Genomic DNA, 21,402 nt, shown 5'->3' with positions numbered 1-21,402 from the left:
GGGAATAAAAGAAAGAAAGTCAAAAAGAGAAAGAATTAAAAACATGACTACCAAGTTCGACATTGAGAAGTTTTGTGGTGAAAACAATTTCAAATTATGAAAGATTAAGATGGAAGTTATCTTGATACAACAAAGATGTGTTAATCCGATTAAGGGTGAGGCAAAAATTTCAATGTCTTTGTCTTAGAAAGAGAAGACTAACATGATCAACAAAGTTAGAAGTGTCATAATTTTGTATCTTGGACACATAGATGAAACTTCTATGTCAATGTAGATGAAACTTGAGTCATTATATATGACGAAAACTTTGACACATAGACTTTGTTTGAAGCAATAGTTGTATTCGTTTAGGATGACATAATTAAGATCAAAGGTAAAACAAATAGAAGATTTTAATAAGATCCTAAAAGACCTCTAAGATTAGAACTTAAAGAAAGAGGTGTAGTTCTTCTTGGGAACAATAAAGTTTGTAAGGTGCAAGGCACGTGGTTGGTTAGATCGAAGATGATTAACAACTGAGAGATGTTGTTGTAATATGTGAGGTATGTTACAAATCTCAAGAGAAATCTTTTGTTGATTAGTATGTTCAATCTAATGGGTTTGACAATCAAAATTGAATAACGTACCATAAAGATTTTAAAGGGAGCATTTACCATTGCTAAAGGGATGAAAAAAAGCTTTAATTACATACTAGAATTTGTGATCAATGTATACTTGGAAAGCCTCATATATTGAAGTTTGAGTCTAATAAGCATGCATATATCCAATAAACTGTTTGGGTATACTCATGCAGACCTTTAAGATTTAACATGAGCTCAGACTCATAGTAGATAGTCTTATTTCCTTATCATCATAGGCAATTACTCAAAGAGGGTGTGAAGTTATATTTTGAAAAGTAAGACTTATACTTTTCAAAGATTTAAGGAGTCACACACCTGATCGATAATGAAAAGGTAACCAAACATAAAGTATATACAACTGACAATAGATTGGAGTTTGTATCAAATAGTTTAACGAGCTTTGCAGGAAAGAACATATAAAGATGCAAAAGATGGTTGTATATACATCTTAACAAAATGGTCTTGTTGAAAGGATGAACAATACCATTTTAGAGTGGATAAGGTGTATGTTACTGGGAACTGGTTTTTCTAAGTTCATCTAAGGGAAAGTTACAAACATTGTCATCTATCTGATAAATAGAAGTCAATCATCTAATCTAAAATTTAAGACTCTCATGGAGGTGTGAAGTGGAAAGTTAATAGATTACATACCTTGACATTTGCACATGTCAAGAACGATAAATTAGAAGTACAGGTAGAGAGGTGTATGTTCATTGAATATGATGAAAAAGTGGAGGGTATAAGTTGTAGAGGTTTAAACCTAGGGAATTCATAAGCAGGGATGTGACATTTAATGACACTTTCTATGACATGTAGAGATCTAGAGCAAGAGTAGGAGAAAGCTCACGCTAAGATGGATTCTTATGGATTAGATCAAATTATTTAATAGGGGTTAGATGACGAAACATCACACGATGAGAATCAAATTTCTACTCCTCACTCAAGAAGGTTATGATGTGCAAATTTGGACTCCAACTATCAGCTTACAAGTGAGAGACAGAGGAAGACAATCAAACCTACACAATAGTTTGAGTATGTTAATCTCATTTGCTATTTTTTTAGTGTAGCTGGAGAGATAAAAGATTTAAAGCCTAAAAGCTTCAAAAAGGTAAGAGGAGGAGTAAAAGGTTAGAAGTAAAATGTGTCATGGAAGAAAAAAATGAATCTTTGAAGAGGAACCAAACATGGATACTTGTTTATTTGCTAAAAAATCAGAAGGTGGTTGGATGTAAGTGGGTATTCAAGAAAAAGAAGGAATATTGGGTGTGGATAAAGAAAGATTCAAGGCGAGACTAGTGACAAAAGGTTTTATACAAGTGGAGGGGATAGACTATAGTGAAAAAATTTCACATATCTAAAACACTATTTGATAAGGATCTTGATATTAATTGTTAACCAGTACAATTTGTTGTTGAAATAATTGAATGTTAAAATGACTTTTTTTGCATGGTAACTTGGAGAAGAACGTCTGCATGTAAACCTAAGGTTGTTGAAGGTGAAGGAAAGATGTGTTTCTTGCATAAATCATGTATGGCTTGAAGTAAAGTCTACGACAGTGGTACAAGAAGTTTGATGATTTCTTAAGACAGACGAAGTTTCAAACGAACAACTATGATAGTTGCATCTACATCCTAAAAGAAGAAGAAAGAAATGTGTTGTTTTTGCTTTTATATGTAGACTATATCCTAATAGAAAACTGGTATAAAATGAGATAAAAAAAAACACTCAAAGAAAGATTAAGGTCATAGTTTGCGATGAAAAATCTTGGTTTTACGAAGCGAATACTTGGGATGGATATGCAAAAAGATCAAACTGTTGGAGTGTTGTGTTTATCTTTGCAAGGGTATTTGAGAAAGGTTGTTGAGAGATTTAGAATGCATGAACCTAAACCTGTAAGTACACATTTTCCATCACACGAAGATCTTGATTACCCAAGCTTCTAGTTTTGAGGAAGACAGAAGGGAGATGTGGACTATTCCATATACTAATGGAGTAGAGAGAATCATGTATATAATGATGTGTAGTAGACTGAATTTGACGCATGTTTTTACTGTGGTTAGCAGGTTCATAGTAGATCTTGGATGTGCTCATTGAGAAGCTTTAAAGTGGGTGTTGAGATATTTCAATGAAACAATATTGCCCATACTAGTGTAAAGATGCTCTATCAATGGCAAGGAAGTTGTGTAAGGGCTATAGATGCAAACTATGTAGTGAATGTGGACACTAGAATATCGATTTTTGGGTATATTTTCACTTTGTTTGAAATTGCAGTTTATTGGAAAATCAGTTTGCAATTTATGGTTGTTTTATCTACTATTCAGTTGAGTATATCATTCTCATGAAAAGGGTGAAAGAAACTTTGTATTTGAAGGGTATGATATAAGAGTTAAGTATTAATTGTAATAGTCAAAATTTCATATATCTACCTAATCATCAAACATACCATGAAAGAACCAAACACGTCAATATTAGACTACACTTCATTAAAGATGTTGTTGAATTTATAGAGATCAAAATTATGGATCTACCAGGAAAATCCTACATATGTATTTACAAAATTATTGTTAAGATCATCAATGTTGTTCTAAATAATGAATTAATCTTTCATTGAAGATAAAGCAATGTAGTACAAAAGTTTTTCCATTATTTGGAGTAAATATGAAGAATTATGATGTATTAACACATATGACCATCTAGAGAGACTATAATAATATTAAATTTAGTTAAACTATCTACCCTCTACCATTTATCTTTCATATAAGGGTGGTCTTAACTATCTTAAACATTTTCTATCTTTTCTTAATCTTATATATTGACACATGTTTTATTATATGGATTACATTATCTAATACATTTACTCTCTAAATTTATGATATAATATAGTTTCTCTCTTTTCTTCTTGTTTTTGTATTTGCATCTTTTTATTGCTGTAGGAATTCAAGAGAGACTGAAACCTATCCACGATTAGATTGAATTATGTTTCCGCAACACTGGGGTCATGACAGTATGTGCATCGCTAATTTAACATGGATCCACCGTATCTCTGTTGCTCAACACCCTAACCAATGTTTTCGCAACCACGTTCTTCTTTTATAATGTCCCAACACTTTATCTTATGTTTCTCAAAACTTCTAAAATATCTTCAACTATATTACCACCTATCTCCATCAATGACTTTTCATTAGGCCTAATTAAACTCACTTTTAATAAATAAAAGGTGAAATCAGATTTTTTTTCTATAAACAACTCTCTCTTGCCACATACATAGATCGAAGAGCATTACCATTTATATCACAAAGAATCAATCCTGATCTGCAGAGGTTTCAAAAATATAATATATTATCATCATGAGTACAAGCCAAGTTATAAATGTTCCACCTCCCAGATTTACATTTTTTTCTTTTGTTCCTTCTATCAAATATTAAACTAAGAAGAAGAAGGAAATGATAATTTAGAAAAGTTTTGATGCAAATCTGTGACTGAAACAGTGTCCAAGGAGATTCCAAGAGGGTTCCCACCACATTCATCCACCAAAACCAAAACGTTTCCAGAGTCCTGAAGGAAAGACCGAGGCACATGATACCTGTGCCAACATATTACACAGCATTAATTACAGAACCAGGATCCTCTAATGACTCTACATCACCATGTTCTCTGCAGCCAAAATCTGAGCCATTCATTCTATTCTCTCTCTATCTCAAACTATTATTTATTAACTAATCAATGGATTGAATTTGGCTGCACGCTGTTGACTAAAATTGTAGCAGAGGATCTGATCTGTTAAACACACTATCGTGATTGCAGTTAAAGTGTTTCTCTCATCTTTTCTTCCTTGTCTGTTTGTTCTTTATACAATATGATATAGAAGTATAAATAATCCCAGGAATAAGGGTATTTTTAAAATAGTAACATTATGAGGTAGTTGAAATTTGCTTATATTTAAGTTCACTAAACATGATTTTTTTACTTATATTTGAGTTGAGAAGGAGTAATACTATTACACTATCTTAATTTAATAACACAGATGATAGAAACTAATGGTGCTTAGGTGGGTTGTTACTTACAGTGATTGTGAAGGGTTGCCTTTGGAATCATGAAACAAGATCCAATAACGACCAATGCTTTGTCCATTTACCCAAGCCTCACCTTTTCCCATTGAACTAAGGTCCAACACAACAGGGTCCTCTCCCTTTGGTGTCTCAAATGTTGTCTAACAATTCAAATTTTCATTAATCATCACCACACTTCTATAACAAGTTTACACAAATAAAAGAATTTGAATGCTGAAATTTTGTGCTAGCTTTTGTAATTCAGAAAATGGGAAATAGCCCATTAGGGTCATCTGCATCATTTTACCTTGTACCAAATGAGCGTTTGTTCCTTAATATTCCCCAGTTCCCTCCATTCAATACCACTGCTATTTTGTCCTTTATATACTTGTAATTGCTCCCCCAGTAATCCAACCTACAATGTACGAAATGGGTAAATTTTTTTGACTCACATACATTAATTAGTGGCATGCTGTATAATGTAAAATTTAGATGAGATGACTACTATACTAATTAAATATAACAAGAAAAATAGGCAACTGGTAGAACAAGATATAAAATGAAAATAGGAGAAGAGAGAACCTTATAACCCCACAAGGAATTAGTCAAATTAAGAGACTCTCCTTTGCTGCACTGAAGTTGCATACTGATTAAACCAGCGAACCTTCTTTCAAGAAATGCCCCTGAATCCTTTTAGTAAAAACAATTTCAGATAATAGTTAGACTTAACTATTACAAAGACAATGCATAATGAAATTTTTAATCAATTCCTTTGAAAATTGTACCGGAAGTCCAACCATAACGCTAAGTATAGAAAGGTTGTTTGTCCCTTCATGTAATGTAACTGGGAACTCTAAGGTGAATGATTTCACATCATGATTTCCATGTGCTCCACCTAAAAGATATAGTTTGTTAGAACAAAGTAGTGAATTAGTCATTGAAGTAAACTTTGGATAAAGTCTGTGCGCATTTATGTACCTATGTATGTGTTGTTCACAAAAGCATGAGCAACATGAGCAGCAGACTGGACACTAAGTGTTGGTTTGCTGCAAGATAAATTGTTTTCAAACCTGTTCACAAAATCAATGACTTCAGTTGTCACTTCAAAGTTTAAGAGCAATATCAATGTGAATAAAAAATGAAATAGTAGTAAGGAATGATATGTATTTGACTGCCAGAAATGAAGTCAGATAACTAACCTGTGAGTATACCAAAGGTAATCCGATTCGTCTTTGGTTGTATTCATTTGCTCTAGAAATGAATTTGATTTTAGTGAGGTGTCATCAAAACTTGGAATGAAATCTTGGAATTGCTTCCAAACATCCACTGAGCTGAACTTCTGTTTAGGACTAATGATCCTTGTGTTGCTTGGGGTATTTACCTACAAGCATAAAAAATATTAAAAAGACTGCATAAAATCAAACTAAATTGACAAGATTTGGTGCATGTGTGTAAGTAATGTTAACTAAGTAATAATTTACATTTGCTGTGTTGAAAGTAACATTTTGACAATCTGGTAAGATGCTTATGGACTTGGGGAGCAATTCGTATGATCTGTTGCGGAATTGCACGGTGACCTTATTTGCTCTATCATTGTTTATAAGGAATGCAACACATCCTCCTTTTTCTTCTTGAAAGACATAACCCTGATCAAAATATGAAACAATTTTAAGAATGTCTAAATTATGGTTAGTGTAAATAAACCTGTTGGAGAAAGAAATGAGAGGGCACCCACCTCCTGTACTTGACCTAAAGAGAAGTTGCTCTGCACTCCTTGTAGTAAAGTGGTAGAGCAAGACTTTATTACAGTATGTAACTGCTTGAGATGTCCCCACTTGGGTTGCCTGAGCAAACCTAACATTAAAATTTGCAAACATAAACTTCAAATTGGGTGAGATAGGAAGAAAATTAATAATGTTGTACACTTACCATATTCATCAAGTGGGGCTTGATCATAATAGCCTGTTATAACATAAGCAGCGCCAGTTCTCCCAAAGTTGGTTCCTCCATGGTACTAAGTCAGTTTGCATGCAAAAAACGTTAATTAGATACACATACTGTAATCAAGATTAATTAAGATGGTTCAAATTTGAAAAGGGTTTCCCTGGAGGGTACACATGACACAATATTTAGTGAAAAACTTAGCCATCACTTAACTGGTACACACTTATATACAAAATGATAAAGCTTACTTAATTCGTAACAATACCATATAATAGTTGATATAGCTTCCATTTCTTGCAACAAAAAGGGTGACATGAAATGCTATATCTTCAGCAGACCTTATGTACGGCAGTGCACCATATACTTGATAGCTTCAGGCCACAACAAGAATAAAACGTTAATTGTGTTGAAAATAATTTTTTTTTCTTCAACAGATATAAAGTAGTGATGATGGCATGTAAAAGTTTTAAGTAAATGGACACTTTTTATTCTGTTGGTTTTCGGGAAAAACTATCTTATGTCAAACTTAAATAATTAAATGATTAATTTAAATATAACTACGAGTTTAGGATTTAAAGTTTAAAATTTTTATTAACTAATATTTTAAGAATTCATTGTTGAGTATTTAGAGACAAAAGATTATGTTATTCTAAGTTATTTGATAAAACAATTCATTGGGATAGTAACACCTCATGCATCATTCACATTTAACAGTGTGTTCCAGAATTAGCCTAACTGTGAAAAAAATGAGGTGAAATTATGTATTAGAAAACTGGACACAGAGAATGGAGGGAACTTACAAAGATGTCCAATTCTCAGTCCACAAGGCAGGTTTATTGGGGGAATTTGGTCCAGTGAAAGTTTCTCCACATTTCATGCCATTGCATGTGTTTATCTGCATGAATAGGAAAATCAAGTGTTTAGTTCAACTTGAAAACAAAACATATGATAACCTTTTAAGGAAATGTTAAACCAAACATGTGCTTAAGCATTCATATAAAGAATTGAAAATTTATAAGCAAGTTCATGGGCTTAGTAGAACCAACCACAGGATCAGGAGCATCAGTTTCTTTGCACATAATCCATGGAACGCCAGTGTCAAGTCCCACTGCCATTTTTGCAGCCCATTGAACATACTGTGATCCTGCTGTGCCAAATGCCCTTTGGATGTTTTGGTATTCATTTTCAATCTTGTATTATTCAGTAGTACACAATTATGGGGTGTAAATAAAACACATTAACTAAATAACAAGGTAATTATTTGCTTTTGAGAGGGATCATATGTACCTGTGACAGTATAATTGGTCCTCCTTGGGAAGCATATAAGTTCTCTGCTGTCATCATGTTCACAATTTTTGTGGTAAAATTTTGCATGTAGAACTGAACAGTGGAATGCATAAATGAAAGAGGGTGTCAAAAAGAAACAATTAAACACATCATTACAAGTGTGTGGTATAGTTCCATTTATGTACCTTGAATGGCTCATTATCCGTTCGGTAGACAATGCCAGGGATATCATGTAACCAGAAAGGAAAACCCCTACAATTATTTGTTTATTTAATCATTCTCAAAAAAATAATTTATAGTCATTTTACACACAAAAATTAAAGAGATTAAAATAAACAATAATACATCACAATATTAAAAGAAAATGTAAATACTTATCTTGTTCTCTAAAAAATTAACACGATACTGTATGAATCAATTTTTTATAAAAATGAATTTTGAATAATTTATTATCTTATATTTAATTTCTTAATAAAAATTTACTTAAAGAGTTAAGAGTTTTATTAACCGAAAGACGAACTTTTTTGGCAGATTCTTCCTGCACCATATCAATTTTTTAAATTTCCAAAACTACATTTATTTTAAATTAAAAAATTCAAAATAATAATTATAATTGAGAAATAAAAAAATATATTCTGGAAAAAAAATTCTGAACACAAAACTAAAAATACATTCTGGATAAAAAAATTCAGAATTCAAAAATATGTTGAAATCCAAAATATTTTAGATAAAAGTTTCAAAAATAATTTTTCCCATTTTTATGTAAGGTTATTTTTGTCATTTAGAAGGGGTATTTTTGTCATTTTTTATAGCTGATTGGGTCCATGCTGAAATTGATATGGTGGAAGGAGAAATTGCCTTTTTTTTTTCTCCTAAAAAATCCCAACCGAAAGACTTATATGCAAAATGATAGGTTATTAAAGGATTCAACTTTTTACAGACCAAATTTAATATTTATTTTTAAAAGAATAAATATTTATATCCTAATAGCATAGAGGTGGTTGTGATGTTATTTAATAATGAAACATGGTATAAAGTTCATTGATTTTATTACTAAAAATCATTCTTATCGTAACTTTTTATTTGACAAATGAAGTTTATGCTTAAAATAATTAAACTCGTACGAAAAGAAGAGTTTAGAAAATTATAACTTTACATGGAGATTTTACTCTAAGAAAAAAATAAAACATTTTTTGTTCTAAAAAATGTAATATATCATCATATTAATTCTTAAAACTAAAATTCTCCTGATAAGCTATTGAAAAATTAAAACTGTTTTATTTGAGTCTCCAAACTTAACTATTTGTTTGTCATTTTAATCTCTTAACATACATTAATATTATTGCTTAACTTACATTAAATTCTGGACTAATGTAATTGAGATATTATTATTTTGAAGGTTCATTTAAAAAAATAAAGAATAATAATGGGATATATAACATTATATATAATATCAAAGAGTAGTAAGTTATTAAAAGAAAAATGTAAAAGAAAGTGGAAAGAAGAAAGGTACCCTTACCCATAGGTCCATTCAGCCTCTATGAAAGGTCCAATCCTGAGGCAAACATACATTCCTTGAGCTGCAATTTCCTTTATAAATCCCACCAGGTCATTTCTCCCACTGAAATCATACTGTTCTACACATTTAGCCCTAATTTATATTCATCTCTCTCTTCTCAAATAACTCATTATTTTTTTCATGAAAACTAAAAGAATAATACTGGAACAATTTATTTTTTATATTTATTTAGTATTTAATTAAGAACTTAAAACTTCACTTGAAGTTAAAACTATAGTGTTGAAAAATGACTTATTCACTTATTTGTTTGTTTTTAAGTTATTTTAATTTTGTTTATAAAGATATGAAATGAAAATAGAAAGAATACCTTTCCGAGTTGGGGCTCGTGAAGATTCCAAAACACATAGGTTTGAATCACATCCACTCCTCCTTCCTTTGCTTTCGCTATCAAATCTGGCCACATCTGCATTGCAACAATGCTTCATTTTTCTCCTTTTCTTCGTATTTTCCCTTCTTTTAAGTTATTCATATGTAAACGTTAAGTCTACTCCTCACAAACTTATACATCACTCCTTTATGCAAACAAGTAAGATACTAAGACAGTATTTGTTTTATTTTCTAATTTAGTTGGACAAGTCTTTGATCCTGTTAGTGAGATTAGTCTCTAGTAAGCAAGATTAGTTTTTGATTCAACAAATTGAGAAACCATAAACTGGTACTTAATGCATTAAATGTATATGGAAAAGGGTGGTCTCTTGATGAACCAAATTATTGGTTGAGGGCAGCTAAACTTCACAAACCAACCAAAATGTTTGAGAAGAACCTGCTCTGTCATTTATTCATGCACACAAAAAAAAAACACATTCTGAGGCATACCCGTGATGCAATAGTGAATTTGCAACTGTAAATTATTTGGTTGTGTGGTTCAAAAGAGGTTGCATGCTATGAGCTATCTACAGTGCAGCTGGGTTAGCTGAACAAAAGGGCATGTTTAATTAAATGCAGAGACAGGATTAATGTTGGAGTAGGACAGTTGAGCTACTTTAATTAAAACATTAATGGATTAATTAAGCATTATTATTCAGACACAAGAATCCAAAGAATGTGTGTTACTTCAATTGAGGCTTATATGAAATGTAGTTGTAAAGAGCAGACATGAATGAATGCAGAAAAGATTTGAAATGTGGTTACAGACTTTGCCAATGACATTATAATACCTCATTCTCTTGTTAATAGATGAAGATGGTGATGGAAACAGAGAGATGCATAATATGATGATAGCACACACATTACAATACCTGAGGAGTACTGCGAGGATAATGAATTGAACCAGAGAACAGAATTTTTCTCTGGCCATCAATGATGAGAGATCTTCCATCGTATGTTATCTCAGCTTTAGCACCAAAAGCTTCCCTTATTTTCCATGACAATAACAGCATCACCAAAACCACCCACTTTTCCATATTCCCAACACTTTTATCTCTTCTTCTCTCACCCTCTATCACCACTTTATGAGTGTATGTATATATATATATATATATAAGGAATATATATGTATAATTATACAAAACCAGGTAGAGGAAGAAACTTTGTCACTATCAAAACTAGGAATGGGTGACCAATATATATATGTGAGTGCTATCACTTCTTTCTTTAAAGAAGGAAAATGCATAGCCAACTAGATTCAATTCTTCATACAACTCTATTTACACTTTTATTTTTCCATTCTTTTTTTTTATTTCTCTATCTAATACTATTTTGTTTCAATTTTCCTATCTAGCATCATTTCAAAAGTAAAAAATAAATTAAAAAAATTTGATAATTTTAATTTTGAATACATTAAAAAAAATATTTTTAATGTTTAAAATAATTATTAATAAATAAATAAAATGAGTTTTTATAAAATAAAAATAAAAAAATAATAAATTAAAAATGTTTAGTTAAAATAAAAAAATTAAACTCTACAACAATATAAAAGTTGAATATTTAAACAAAATTTAGTATTTATTTATTATTATTGATGATGTAAAGTAAACCATAAACCCTAAAAAACTATAAGACATAATTATAAAAAAATCAAAGTCAATTAGTATTAATCAGAAGAGGACACACAGATAATATTAAAACTGTCTACCCTAAATGCAAAATCCTAAAAAAAACAAACTAATACAATGCTATATTTAATGTATCCTAAATGCAAAATCCTACAAAAACAAACTAATGCAATTGTTATATTTAATGTATCCTAAATGCAAAATCCTACAAAAATAAACTAATGCAAATGTTATATTTAATGTACCCTAAATACAAAATCCTAAAAAAATAAATTAATGCAAATGCTATATTTAATACTTAAAAATGAGTAAAACACTTCAATTAATATAATAATTATTTATTTATTTATTTTTAGAATTAATATTTATTTAATAGTTTGATTGTAACTAAAGTCTATATAGCTAATAATAATATAGAAACTAATTTATAAATTTTATTAATAATAAAAATTATTTTAGATATTAATAATTATTTATTTCTAAAATAGTATTTAGTTAATATAATAATTAATTATTTTTTATTTAATGATATTCTTTTTCATAATTTTTAATAAAGATGAAAGTCTTTCTAAAACAAAAGAAAAGAAAAAGAGAAAAAAGTTAATTTCTATATAAGTTAAAATTAATTTATTACTAAATTAAAATTAAAATTTAAAAACTTGATGAAATTTATTATATAAAAGTTAGTTTTAGTTTATAAAAAAAATGTGTTGAGAAATTTGTACAAAGTGTTTCTATAAACTAATAACTAAAATGGAATCGTTTTATTATATTATTAAATAAAATATATTTTTAATTTTTTTTCTATTAATAAAGTAAGTCATATACGGCTAACAATTTTAATGACAATAAAACTTTTATTTTTTTTAAAATGGGACATTTTACTTTTAAAATTAATTAAAATAAAAATACAGTCGTGTCATGGAAATCATCATAAATTAACTTCATGAATAATTTAGTTTGATAATATATTTAAGAAAAATCTTATTTTAATAATAAATTTCTAACAATAGTCCAATTTAGTGAATCTTAATAGAAGATATTAGCACTTGCAAACAAAGAAAACCCACGAGAAACAGTTGAGCAAATACCTTTCGAGAAAACTCACGAGGAACAGTTCAACAATTCCACTGTAATTTCACTTTATTTATGCAGACATGTGATCCAATCAATGGAACAAGCACTTTTTTCAATACTAATAATTATTAATTATTGAATTTCTTAATATTTGATTTTTGTCTATGATTTGAAAATCTTGTGAAAAAAAAGTAGGTTTAAGAGAACTTTCACTCCTTAAAACGACTCAATTCTACTGTACTCACATTAGTCTATGAGTTTTACTCAAATACACATATAATAATGTGAAAGTATTTTTATTAATGGTCATTCATAATAAGAATGTTAACTTTTATAATAATAATTATTACAAATAAGCATTTGTTAATGTAAACAACAAATTACACACTAAATTAATTGAAACTTTTTGTGAATATAATTTTAAAGAAATGATTATAAAAGTTAACAAATATAATATATCTTTTTTGGCTAATCACATATTTGTTTTTTTAACAATATTTTTTAATGTAATCACATATGATTCTTGAATGAGATATCAGATTTTATGGTGATGTATAAAGTTTTATAAATATATATATATATATAATATGTGGATTTGTAGTTATAACAACATATTTATTTGCTCTTTTAATAACTAGTTTTAAAATATATTTTAGAGTGTTTTTTAAATGAAATAAAAAATGCAAAAAAAAAAAATCTAATGGTCACTCCAAAAACACGAGACTTAGTTTGGTATAAGCAGTGTTGTTGGAAGTTTGGTAGGTAAGGTGTGACAAACATGTTGTTTTCAACGTTATTTTTGCAACTTTTGTAGCGTCCTTCGAGTTGCAATGTCTCATACTACAATCATGTAATACAAAATAACTTCTAATTTTGATAGATACATAACCGTCACAACAAACCTCTAAAATCCACAATTCATTCATGTGAGTGTCATACTATGTTTAGAACTGTTTCAGCCTTTTTCAGTACATATCTTATTTTGAATCATATTTTTTATATTTTCAACAATTTAACCAGTTTGGTTAATGAGATATTGACTTTTTAAAAATTATACTAATACATCTAAATTCAATTAAAATAGTACTCAAAATAATTATATTTTGTAATGAATATCAATTCTGTTTTATACCAGTTTAATTCAATACTAATTAGGCTTAGTGTACCTTTTGAACAACACTATTTGCATTTATAACATCGTTAAATAAATCTATTTTTAAGGCAAAATCAAGATTGGCAATGACAAAGAAAGAGTAACAGTAAGGATATTTCACATTTCACAGTTAAACAAAGTATGGTTGTTTATTTCTTTACCCCTATATTTTTCTTTCCGCACTCCTACATTCTTCTAAATATTCAAATCATCTTTGACAGTTTTGGATGATTCCAAAATAGAAGTTCCACAAACAAAATGTGTTTTTGGAATAAAAAATTTGAAAGACAAAAAAATCATTCCAAAATATATTTTTCAGAACACACTTTTCGACTTCTTAGAATGATAAATTCAGAATTAATAAAATATATTTTTCAAAAAAATGAAATATTTTGAAAAGAGTAATATGGAAGTGATTTTTAAAAAGAGTAAAATATTATTTTTCAAAAATGATGGAGTGCATGGAGAAATTTGTTGGAGTGTAAGGAAGAAACACCCTTAGAGGATTTGTGATGGGTATCTTTTTTGGGTGAAGTGATTATGATGGGCTTAAGTCCAAGTTGAAGGGTTACGTGTAGAGGGCTGCTTCTTCCTTCATCGTCATATAGGTTTTCTTAGATATATTTCACTCATTCATTGCATTGGTTTCTTATTGTTGCTTGCACTGGTCTTTTTTTCCGTGATTTAAAAACATTTTAGATTACGTAATTTAAAAGTCAACTTAGGATTGGGAAGTATTTTTTAATTTGTAGAATCTGAAAATAATTTTTCAAAAAAACACATTAGGAACTACATAAAACGAAACTCTTTTGTAAATTCAGGAAAAACTTTTAAATTATGTCATTTAGAAGGTGTGTTTTTAAAAATTGCTTCTGGATTCTAGCAGTCTGAAAAACGTTCATAAATCATTATTCAGAATATATTTTTTTTAAAACACGTTTTAAATTACGTAATCCAAAATATAAAATTTTATTACAAATTAACTAATCTGGAGCGTTTTACTCAATTGGAAAACAAGTTTCAGATTGCTTAATCTGAAATATATATATAAAAAAAAAATCTCCATAACCAAATCTTCAAACATTTTAATTTTTTTACATAAAAGATATTTTTGGAATTATAAAATTTATGGGGTACTAGAAGAAGCTATGGTGGCGCAGGAAAAAGCAGCCTGTGTAGAGTCCAAGTGAAAGCCCAACAAATAGGAAGTTGGTTGGTTGTGAAGGTTAAAGTAAGGAGACATGAATCTAGGCTTCTTCTTCCTGCACCTCTATGTTTTTCTTCCTGCACTCCCACAATTTTAAAAATCTCAAAACTGGGATTGACCTTTTATTTGAAAAGGGCACCATGGTGGAGTGTGCTATTAATCAATCCAGAAGTGAATCATGTTGTTTTCTGGATGAGGAGGAGTTCCAAAAGCAAATTGTTAATAAATTGTTGATTTTTTGGATTGTTGAATCTGGAAGTCTAATTTATGTTCCAGATTGATGGATCCAGAAGATTTAAAGATTCCCCAATCCGAAAAATTTATGGATTTCCAAATCTCGAATATGAAAAAACAAATGTGGATTCCTGATTCCGTAAAATTACTGAACTGCATTGTTTGGAATACTAGATATAAACTGCGGAAATGTTAATTCGAGACACTATCGACCACCACTAAAAGAAACACCTTCTTGTGTTAAGAGATGGAGCAACACTGCCGCTGTTCAGAGAGAAATGGAATTCGTGTGTGTAGTCTGTGGACAAAGAAAGAATAGTGTGGATCTTATGTGCATTTTGGGGTTTTAAAAAATAATAGGATTATTTTTGTCTTTTTGCATAATATTTTTGGGGTGCAGAAAGAAAAACATAGGGGTGCAGGAAGAAACAAGCATGAATCTAAAGTCAAGTTTGGCAACAAGCATGAAAGATGAAGAAGCTTCCCAGAAAGTGTGTGTCACATTCAATAATCATAAACACCAAGATGTTCATTTCACTTGGACATGCTTCTACTCCCTACATTCATCCTAGCTAGATTCACTACTCACACTTATGTTTAATATTATTGCTTTTAATCTCAATCGATTACTTTTTAATTCATTCAACTACTTTCCTAAACAGGCTTTATCACCATCACCATACTTATTGCCCAAGTAAAACCTTTTTCCACAAAACAAAATATTCAATTTCAAAGACCATTCATTAGATTGACTACTACAAGAGCATTTGAATATTTTCAACCCTTTCTTTTTAAACTACTAACTCTCCCCCACACAAATTCTTGAATACCAATATTATTATTATATATTAATAAACATGAACTAACAATTCAAAATTAATTCCTACTTTTCGTTGACTAAGCATTGTTAATAACATGACCTAAGCATTATCTTAACATTTTAAAGATTAATCCTAGTATTAATATACACCAAATAATAATCAATAATAAAGTAAGATTTTGTCAATATAAAATACAATATTTTTTTTAATCAGCAAACAATAAATAAATAAAAATAAAAGGAATACAGTGGGTTTTTTATACGTGAAGAAATTCGAATAACATTTCTAAACACTCTACACTAAAAACAAATAAAATCTGTAAATACAAAAAGAAAAGGAGAAAAAATAAAAAAGTGGAAGTCAAAGGATTTTGAAAAGGGCTTGATGGAAGTTGGGAAAATTGAAAAGAAAGGGATAAGAAATGAGTGGTGAATAAATGTGCTTGAAGGAAACACCCAGGTATCTTCCACACACCATGTTCATAAGTCATGCACTACGTTTCTTCAATTCTTCAATTCAATCTGCATTTTCTATTCACTTTCTGACTCCTTTTGCACATCACATCATACAAAGATTATTCTCTCTTATACCTTCTATTTTTTATAATGCCAAGTGAACCAGGTTCAAAAAGCCACCATAATTAGACAGTTAGCCATAAGTAAACAAAGTGAGCATAGGAAAAAAGTAGCAGAGGCCCAATGCATGCATGTTTTTTTGGTGAAGGTGCCACACTATTTCAATTTAAAAAAATATTACTTTCATAGTCGTAGCATTAATTCATAACATTTAAAAAAAATAATCTTCTCACTTATAGATCCACACTTCAATAATTTTTTTAATCGTTATAATTTACTAACAATTCATTATTGAATTATCTTGTGAGTATTCTTCAATTCAACATTGGTCTTCTTTTTATGATTATGGAGCAAGAGCTTAAGTATAGTTTTATAGTATAGTGAGTATGCCTTAATTTGTGTGCCGCGCCGTATTCTGTTTACTTGTTTGACGTACCAGCAAATACTCTTCATAATATTTCATTTTGCAGATGGAAAAGAAACAGAAAAAGAAATAGAAAAAAAAGTAAAAATAAACATTATATTATTTACTTATTATTATTTAATTACCTATTATTGTTTAAATAAAGAAAAAACACAAATATAGTTCATAATTGATGATGGAATTTCCATAATCTAACATGAAAGTATTTTCAATGATAAAAAATAAAAGATATATATATATATTTTTTAATAACTCAAATTCTAGTTAAACTTAAGTGCCTAAAACATAAGTGGACTTTAATTTGTTTCCTCTAAAAATAAATATGATATAAAAAGTCAACATAACTATATATTGAAAATTTTCTTTATTCCTCATACTTTTTAGCTGTGCTCTCTTATTCTTATATCAACACTGAATCAATTATATTTCTTTTAAGTTCAAATATAACTTATTTTCGTTATTTGAAATTGTCTTATTTATATAGTGTAAAATAGTTTTATATTCAATTGATGTGAAATCTTTAATAAATATAAAAAGATAGATTAAAATAAAATCAAGAAAAGATTAGTTGTTTTAAAAAATATAAATTAATTTTCTTTGACTTCACATTAATACATTGTAATTAGTGTAAATTATATATTAAAAAGTAAACATAAAGTTAGCTCGCTTATATAAAACTCGATTATAAAATAAAATTTGTTTTCACTTATGTATATTTTAAAATATTATTATTATTAATTAATATATGGTTCCAACATATTGATTGACTAATTCATGTTGTGATGTAGGAAAGCAATATTAATGGATAGAAGTGAAAGGAATGCATGATTAATAATAATTAATTTGAGAAGGGAAACAAAACAATGTTGATTTTTCGCATCACAAGGCATGTAGGTCCACACATTAGATGTATAAACACGAGAAGAGTCACAATTCATGAACTCAACATTCATTACATGACGGTTACCCATAATAAAAGAAAACAAAAACGTGTGTGACTATTCCTGTGGTTGGCTCGTGATGAATTTGTTGGAGGACAAGAACCTAAAAAAATGGAAAAGTTGTTGGTGTTGTGTTGGTGTGTGTTAAAGATTAATAACTAACTAATTCAACTCCCAAACCCAACTACCTGATGACGCTGCTTTGCATACGTCTGCACTAAACAACTAACAAGGGGATAAAAAAAAGTCAGATTTTGTGATTTAAATCTAAATAAATTAACATAAGTAGTAAGATTTATGGATTTAAATATAAATAAATTGTCAAAAGAGTAAGTCGTATACATTAATAATAGTATAATTACTAAAAAGATATGTAAAGAAACTTCAACTAAGTCGATCGTATTTAATACTATTATTTTAGAATTTTTCATTTTTAAACTTTAATAACACCTTTAATAAATATAATTAACAATAATTTAAAATTTTATTTCTTTTACGGAATTAAGAATATTAGGTAAAGTTGACTAACATTCTTAATATTAGATATTTGTATTTATATTTTGAGTTTAAAATAATATTAGTTAGTTTTTTTTGAATGGGTCGAGATTTGTTAGATATTTCAATTTAATCTTATAAAATATCAAACTAATATTAAAATTGAGGTTATTAATAAAACCAACATGGTCAACTACATCCTCTCCTCTAGTACTTCTTTATTTTTTTTTAGTTTTATAAACATTATATAAAGTAGTATAAACTTTATTTCGGGCTTGTATTTGAGCCATGTTTTGGAACAACTTTCATAGACTATGTATAGGGTCAATTAGACTAGGGTGTAAATAGAAAAAGAAAGAGTCTAACTAGAGTTACAATTGAGGCTCCTTGGACCCAATGCAACTCTAGACCATCTAGGGTGCACAAATAAATTATTAGGGTGCAAATAAAAAGCATGTAGTGGCAAGGAAAACATGAAGGTCCACATGTCATCATCTCAATGGAGATGATTCCCACCAATCCCAAAAAGCCATTTGTCTTCATGGGAATGGAGAGTATTCTCTCCAATTAGAGGAGATCACTTGTCAACCTCTAATTTAAGAGGATTTGCTCCAATTAGAAAGAGTCACATGTCCTTCTATAAATAGAGTTTTTAAGGTAAAAACTTGCACTTTGCCTACCCATAACACTATAAATACAAGTGTTATCCCCCCTTGTAAATTAGTTGAGAATTGATTAAAGAATTGTTGCCTAAATTTGTGCACATCTTGTCTTTTTTGCTCACTCTTTACTAGCACTAGTTTTGTGTCTAGCTTCGAACTTTTTAGGATTTGACTCGCCTCTCTTAAGCTTCATTATCATTCTTCATACACCAATACTTCATGGTTTATTTCACTTATTTTAGCCACTCAATTCCACCAAATTTGGTGAATGGCGGTCCAACTCTTGAACTAAAGCTTGGGAGAGGGTTGAGGTAAGAGGATCCTATGGCACCCTTCTTGTTCTTATTAACAGTAGAAGGCCTAGCTGGATTGGTCAAACAAGCTAATAACAAAAGGTTATTGATGGTATAAAAGTGGGTAATAATAATGTTGAGATGGGTTTACTCTAGTTCGCCGATGGCATATTATTCTTGTGTTGAGCTAGGTACCAAAATATTAAGGCCATTAAAAAGAATATTTAGATGGTTTGAGCTAGCCTTTGGGTTGAGAGTTAGTTTCCACAAAAGTAGTATAGGGGCAATAAAGGTAGGGAATGTTAAACTGGATAAATTTTCTAAAATCCTAAATTGTAACCAAATCACTATTCCCTTTAAGTACCTGGGATGACTATGGGGGGTAACCCAAGGAAGGTCAAATTTTGGACTTAATACTAAGTGGAATTAGAAATAAGCTTTCTATGTGAAAGTGATGTGAGTTGATTTTAGGATATTTTTAGAGGTTTTTACTTGGGTTATGATTTTTTATTTAACAAGATATAGTGAGACTTAGTGAAGATTTTCATTGGACACGAACTTAACCAAGTGACTAAGTAAGTGTGAAGATTCTCTTCAAAAGAGAAAAAGGAAAAACACAATATAATAAGATGATGATGATGAACACAAAATTAAAGTAAGACAAAGGGAAAGTAAAGACCGAATTAAAAGGAAGAAAAATGATCAACACATATAAAAATGGGCAGATTAAAGAAAAGAAAAGGGAAAAGGAGTTAAAGAAGCTTATGGAGTGGAGAAAATGAAGTTGAAACACGCTATTGGGGGAGAAAGCTCCAAGAGGAGTGAGGAGTGAGTCGCCACTTGAAGCAATTTTTACTCAAGATAAGACTCAGATAAATAGGGAAAACACTCAGGAATTCACTTTGACAAAGTTTCTTTACTCAAATTTCAATGTGTCCTTACAAGAGACAAGACATTCTATTTATAGATATGAGTGCCTTGAAGAGCAAGAGTGAAGGGAGAGGGGAGACACATGCAAGGAGCCTTTTAGAAGCTAGGTGTAGCCTCACCATGCCGCACACATGGAGGAGTCTTCTAGAAACTAAGTCAAGAGTGACGCATGGGGTGACACATGTGAAGGGTTTCTAGAAGCCTAAGCTAGGTTATTTATTCTTATTGGTCCAATGTGACCCAAGTGATTACAATTTAATCTTGTCTTAAAAATAGTAGAAGGAAGAATAATTGATACTTTGGCCCATGGATGTTCTTCTCTTGAGGACCTTTTGATAAGCTTTCTATGTGGAAGGGAAGATTGTTTTCCTTAGCAACCCGAGTATACTTAATTAAATTTATCATGTTTGCAAGACACTTTTTTTTATCTTTCCAAGTTTAAAGTATGTAAGTCTATTACTAGAGAAATTGTCAAACTGTAAAGGAAGTTCCTATAGAGAGATTCAGAGGATTCAAAAGTAGTGTGGATTAAATGTGATGAACTGACTAGGCCAAAGGTACAAGGAGGGTTGGGGATTAAGGATATTTACAAATTCAATATGGACCTTTTAGCTAAATGGAAGTGGAGGATAAGGATGGAAAGTCAAGGTTTATGAAAACAGGTACTAATAGTCAAAGTATGGGTCATGGAGGTCTTTATGTGAAAAGGAAAGGGTAAGAGAGGAATCAACCTAGTGGGGAGACTTAAGGAAGGTGTGTGGGGAATATCATGATGGTAACTGGTTCAATAGAAATGTACGATGAAAAATAGGTAGAGGAGTAAAGTAAAATTTTGGAAAGATGTATGATTTGCATAGGTACCTTTGAAAAATGCATTTTATAGACTTATACAATATCACAGGACAAGGAGAAAACAATAGGAGAGGAAGTGGGATATTGTGACCAAACATGAGAGTGGAAGCTAAACTAGAGACGTGATAGATTTGTTTGGGAGGAGGCATTAGAAGTTGAATTGGTGCATATGTTGCAAAATCTAAACCTCAACAATAAAAAGAGAATTTGGGGGGGGGGGGGGGGGGGGGGAATAGACAACCACCTAGTGTATACTAACAAGTCA

General features: G+C 29.9%; 1 protein-coding gene across 2 annotated transcripts; it reads right to left on the bottom strand.

The window, feature by feature from the left end:
* Nucleotides 1-3,928: 3,928 nt before the first annotated feature.
* On the bottom strand, nucleotides 3,929-10,999 carry LOC137821277 (beta-galactosidase 6). 2 transcript variants are annotated; one of them, XM_068625792.1, is made up of 18 exons: nucleotides 10,718-10,999; nucleotides 9,787-9,882; nucleotides 9,420-9,532; nucleotides 8,086-8,152; nucleotides 7,901-7,993; nucleotides 7,660-7,803; nucleotides 7,414-7,508; nucleotides 6,879-6,984; nucleotides 6,599-6,683; nucleotides 6,405-6,523; nucleotides 6,151-6,315; nucleotides 5,869-6,050; nucleotides 5,648-5,739; nucleotides 5,455-5,564; nucleotides 5,252-5,359; nucleotides 4,977-5,084; nucleotides 4,685-4,830; nucleotides 3,929-4,203 (listed from the first exon to the last, which is right to left on the bottom strand). In XM_068625792.1, the coding sequence occupies exons 1-18, from the start codon at nucleotides 10,880-10,882 to the stop codon at nucleotides 4,047-4,049; spliced, it is 2,151 nt and encodes a 716-aa protein (XP_068481893.1). In that variant the 5' UTR covers nucleotides 10,883-10,999; the 3' UTR covers nucleotides 3,929-4,046. The 2 variants fall into 2 exon arrangements, with proteins under 2 accessions (XP_068481893.1, XP_068481894.1); XM_068625793.1 differs by having other exon boundaries at nucleotides 9,420-9,521; nucleotides 10,718-10,872.
* Between the last annotated feature and the right edge of the window lie 10,403 nt (nucleotides 11,000-21,402).

Source organism: Phaseolus vulgaris, chromosome 9 (genome assembly GCF_000499845.2).
Source record: "Phaseolus vulgaris cultivar G19833 chromosome 9, P. vulgaris v2.0, whole genome shotgun sequence".
NCBI lineage: Eukaryota > Viridiplantae > Streptophyta > Magnoliopsida > Fabales > Fabaceae > Phaseolus > Phaseolus vulgaris.
The sequence above is the reverse complement of the archived record's forward strand: the minus strand, read 5'-3'. Positions and strand labels throughout refer to the sequence as shown.

Bases quoted from the DNA above. Each gene is read 5' to 3' on its own strand.
- LOC137821277 (XM_068625792.1), bottom strand. From the start codon at position 10,882: ATGGAAAAGTGGGTGGTTTTGGTGATGCTGTTATTGTCATGGAAAATA. The intron at 7,509-7,659 runs GTTGGTTCTACT...CTATTCATGCAG, and splicing joins CTGATGCTCCTGATCCTGTG to ATAAACACATGCAATGGCAT. The intron at 6,316-6,404 runs GTGGGTGCCCTC...TATTTTGATCAG, and splicing joins CTTTAGGTCAAGTACAGGAG to GGTTATGTCTTTCAAGAAGA.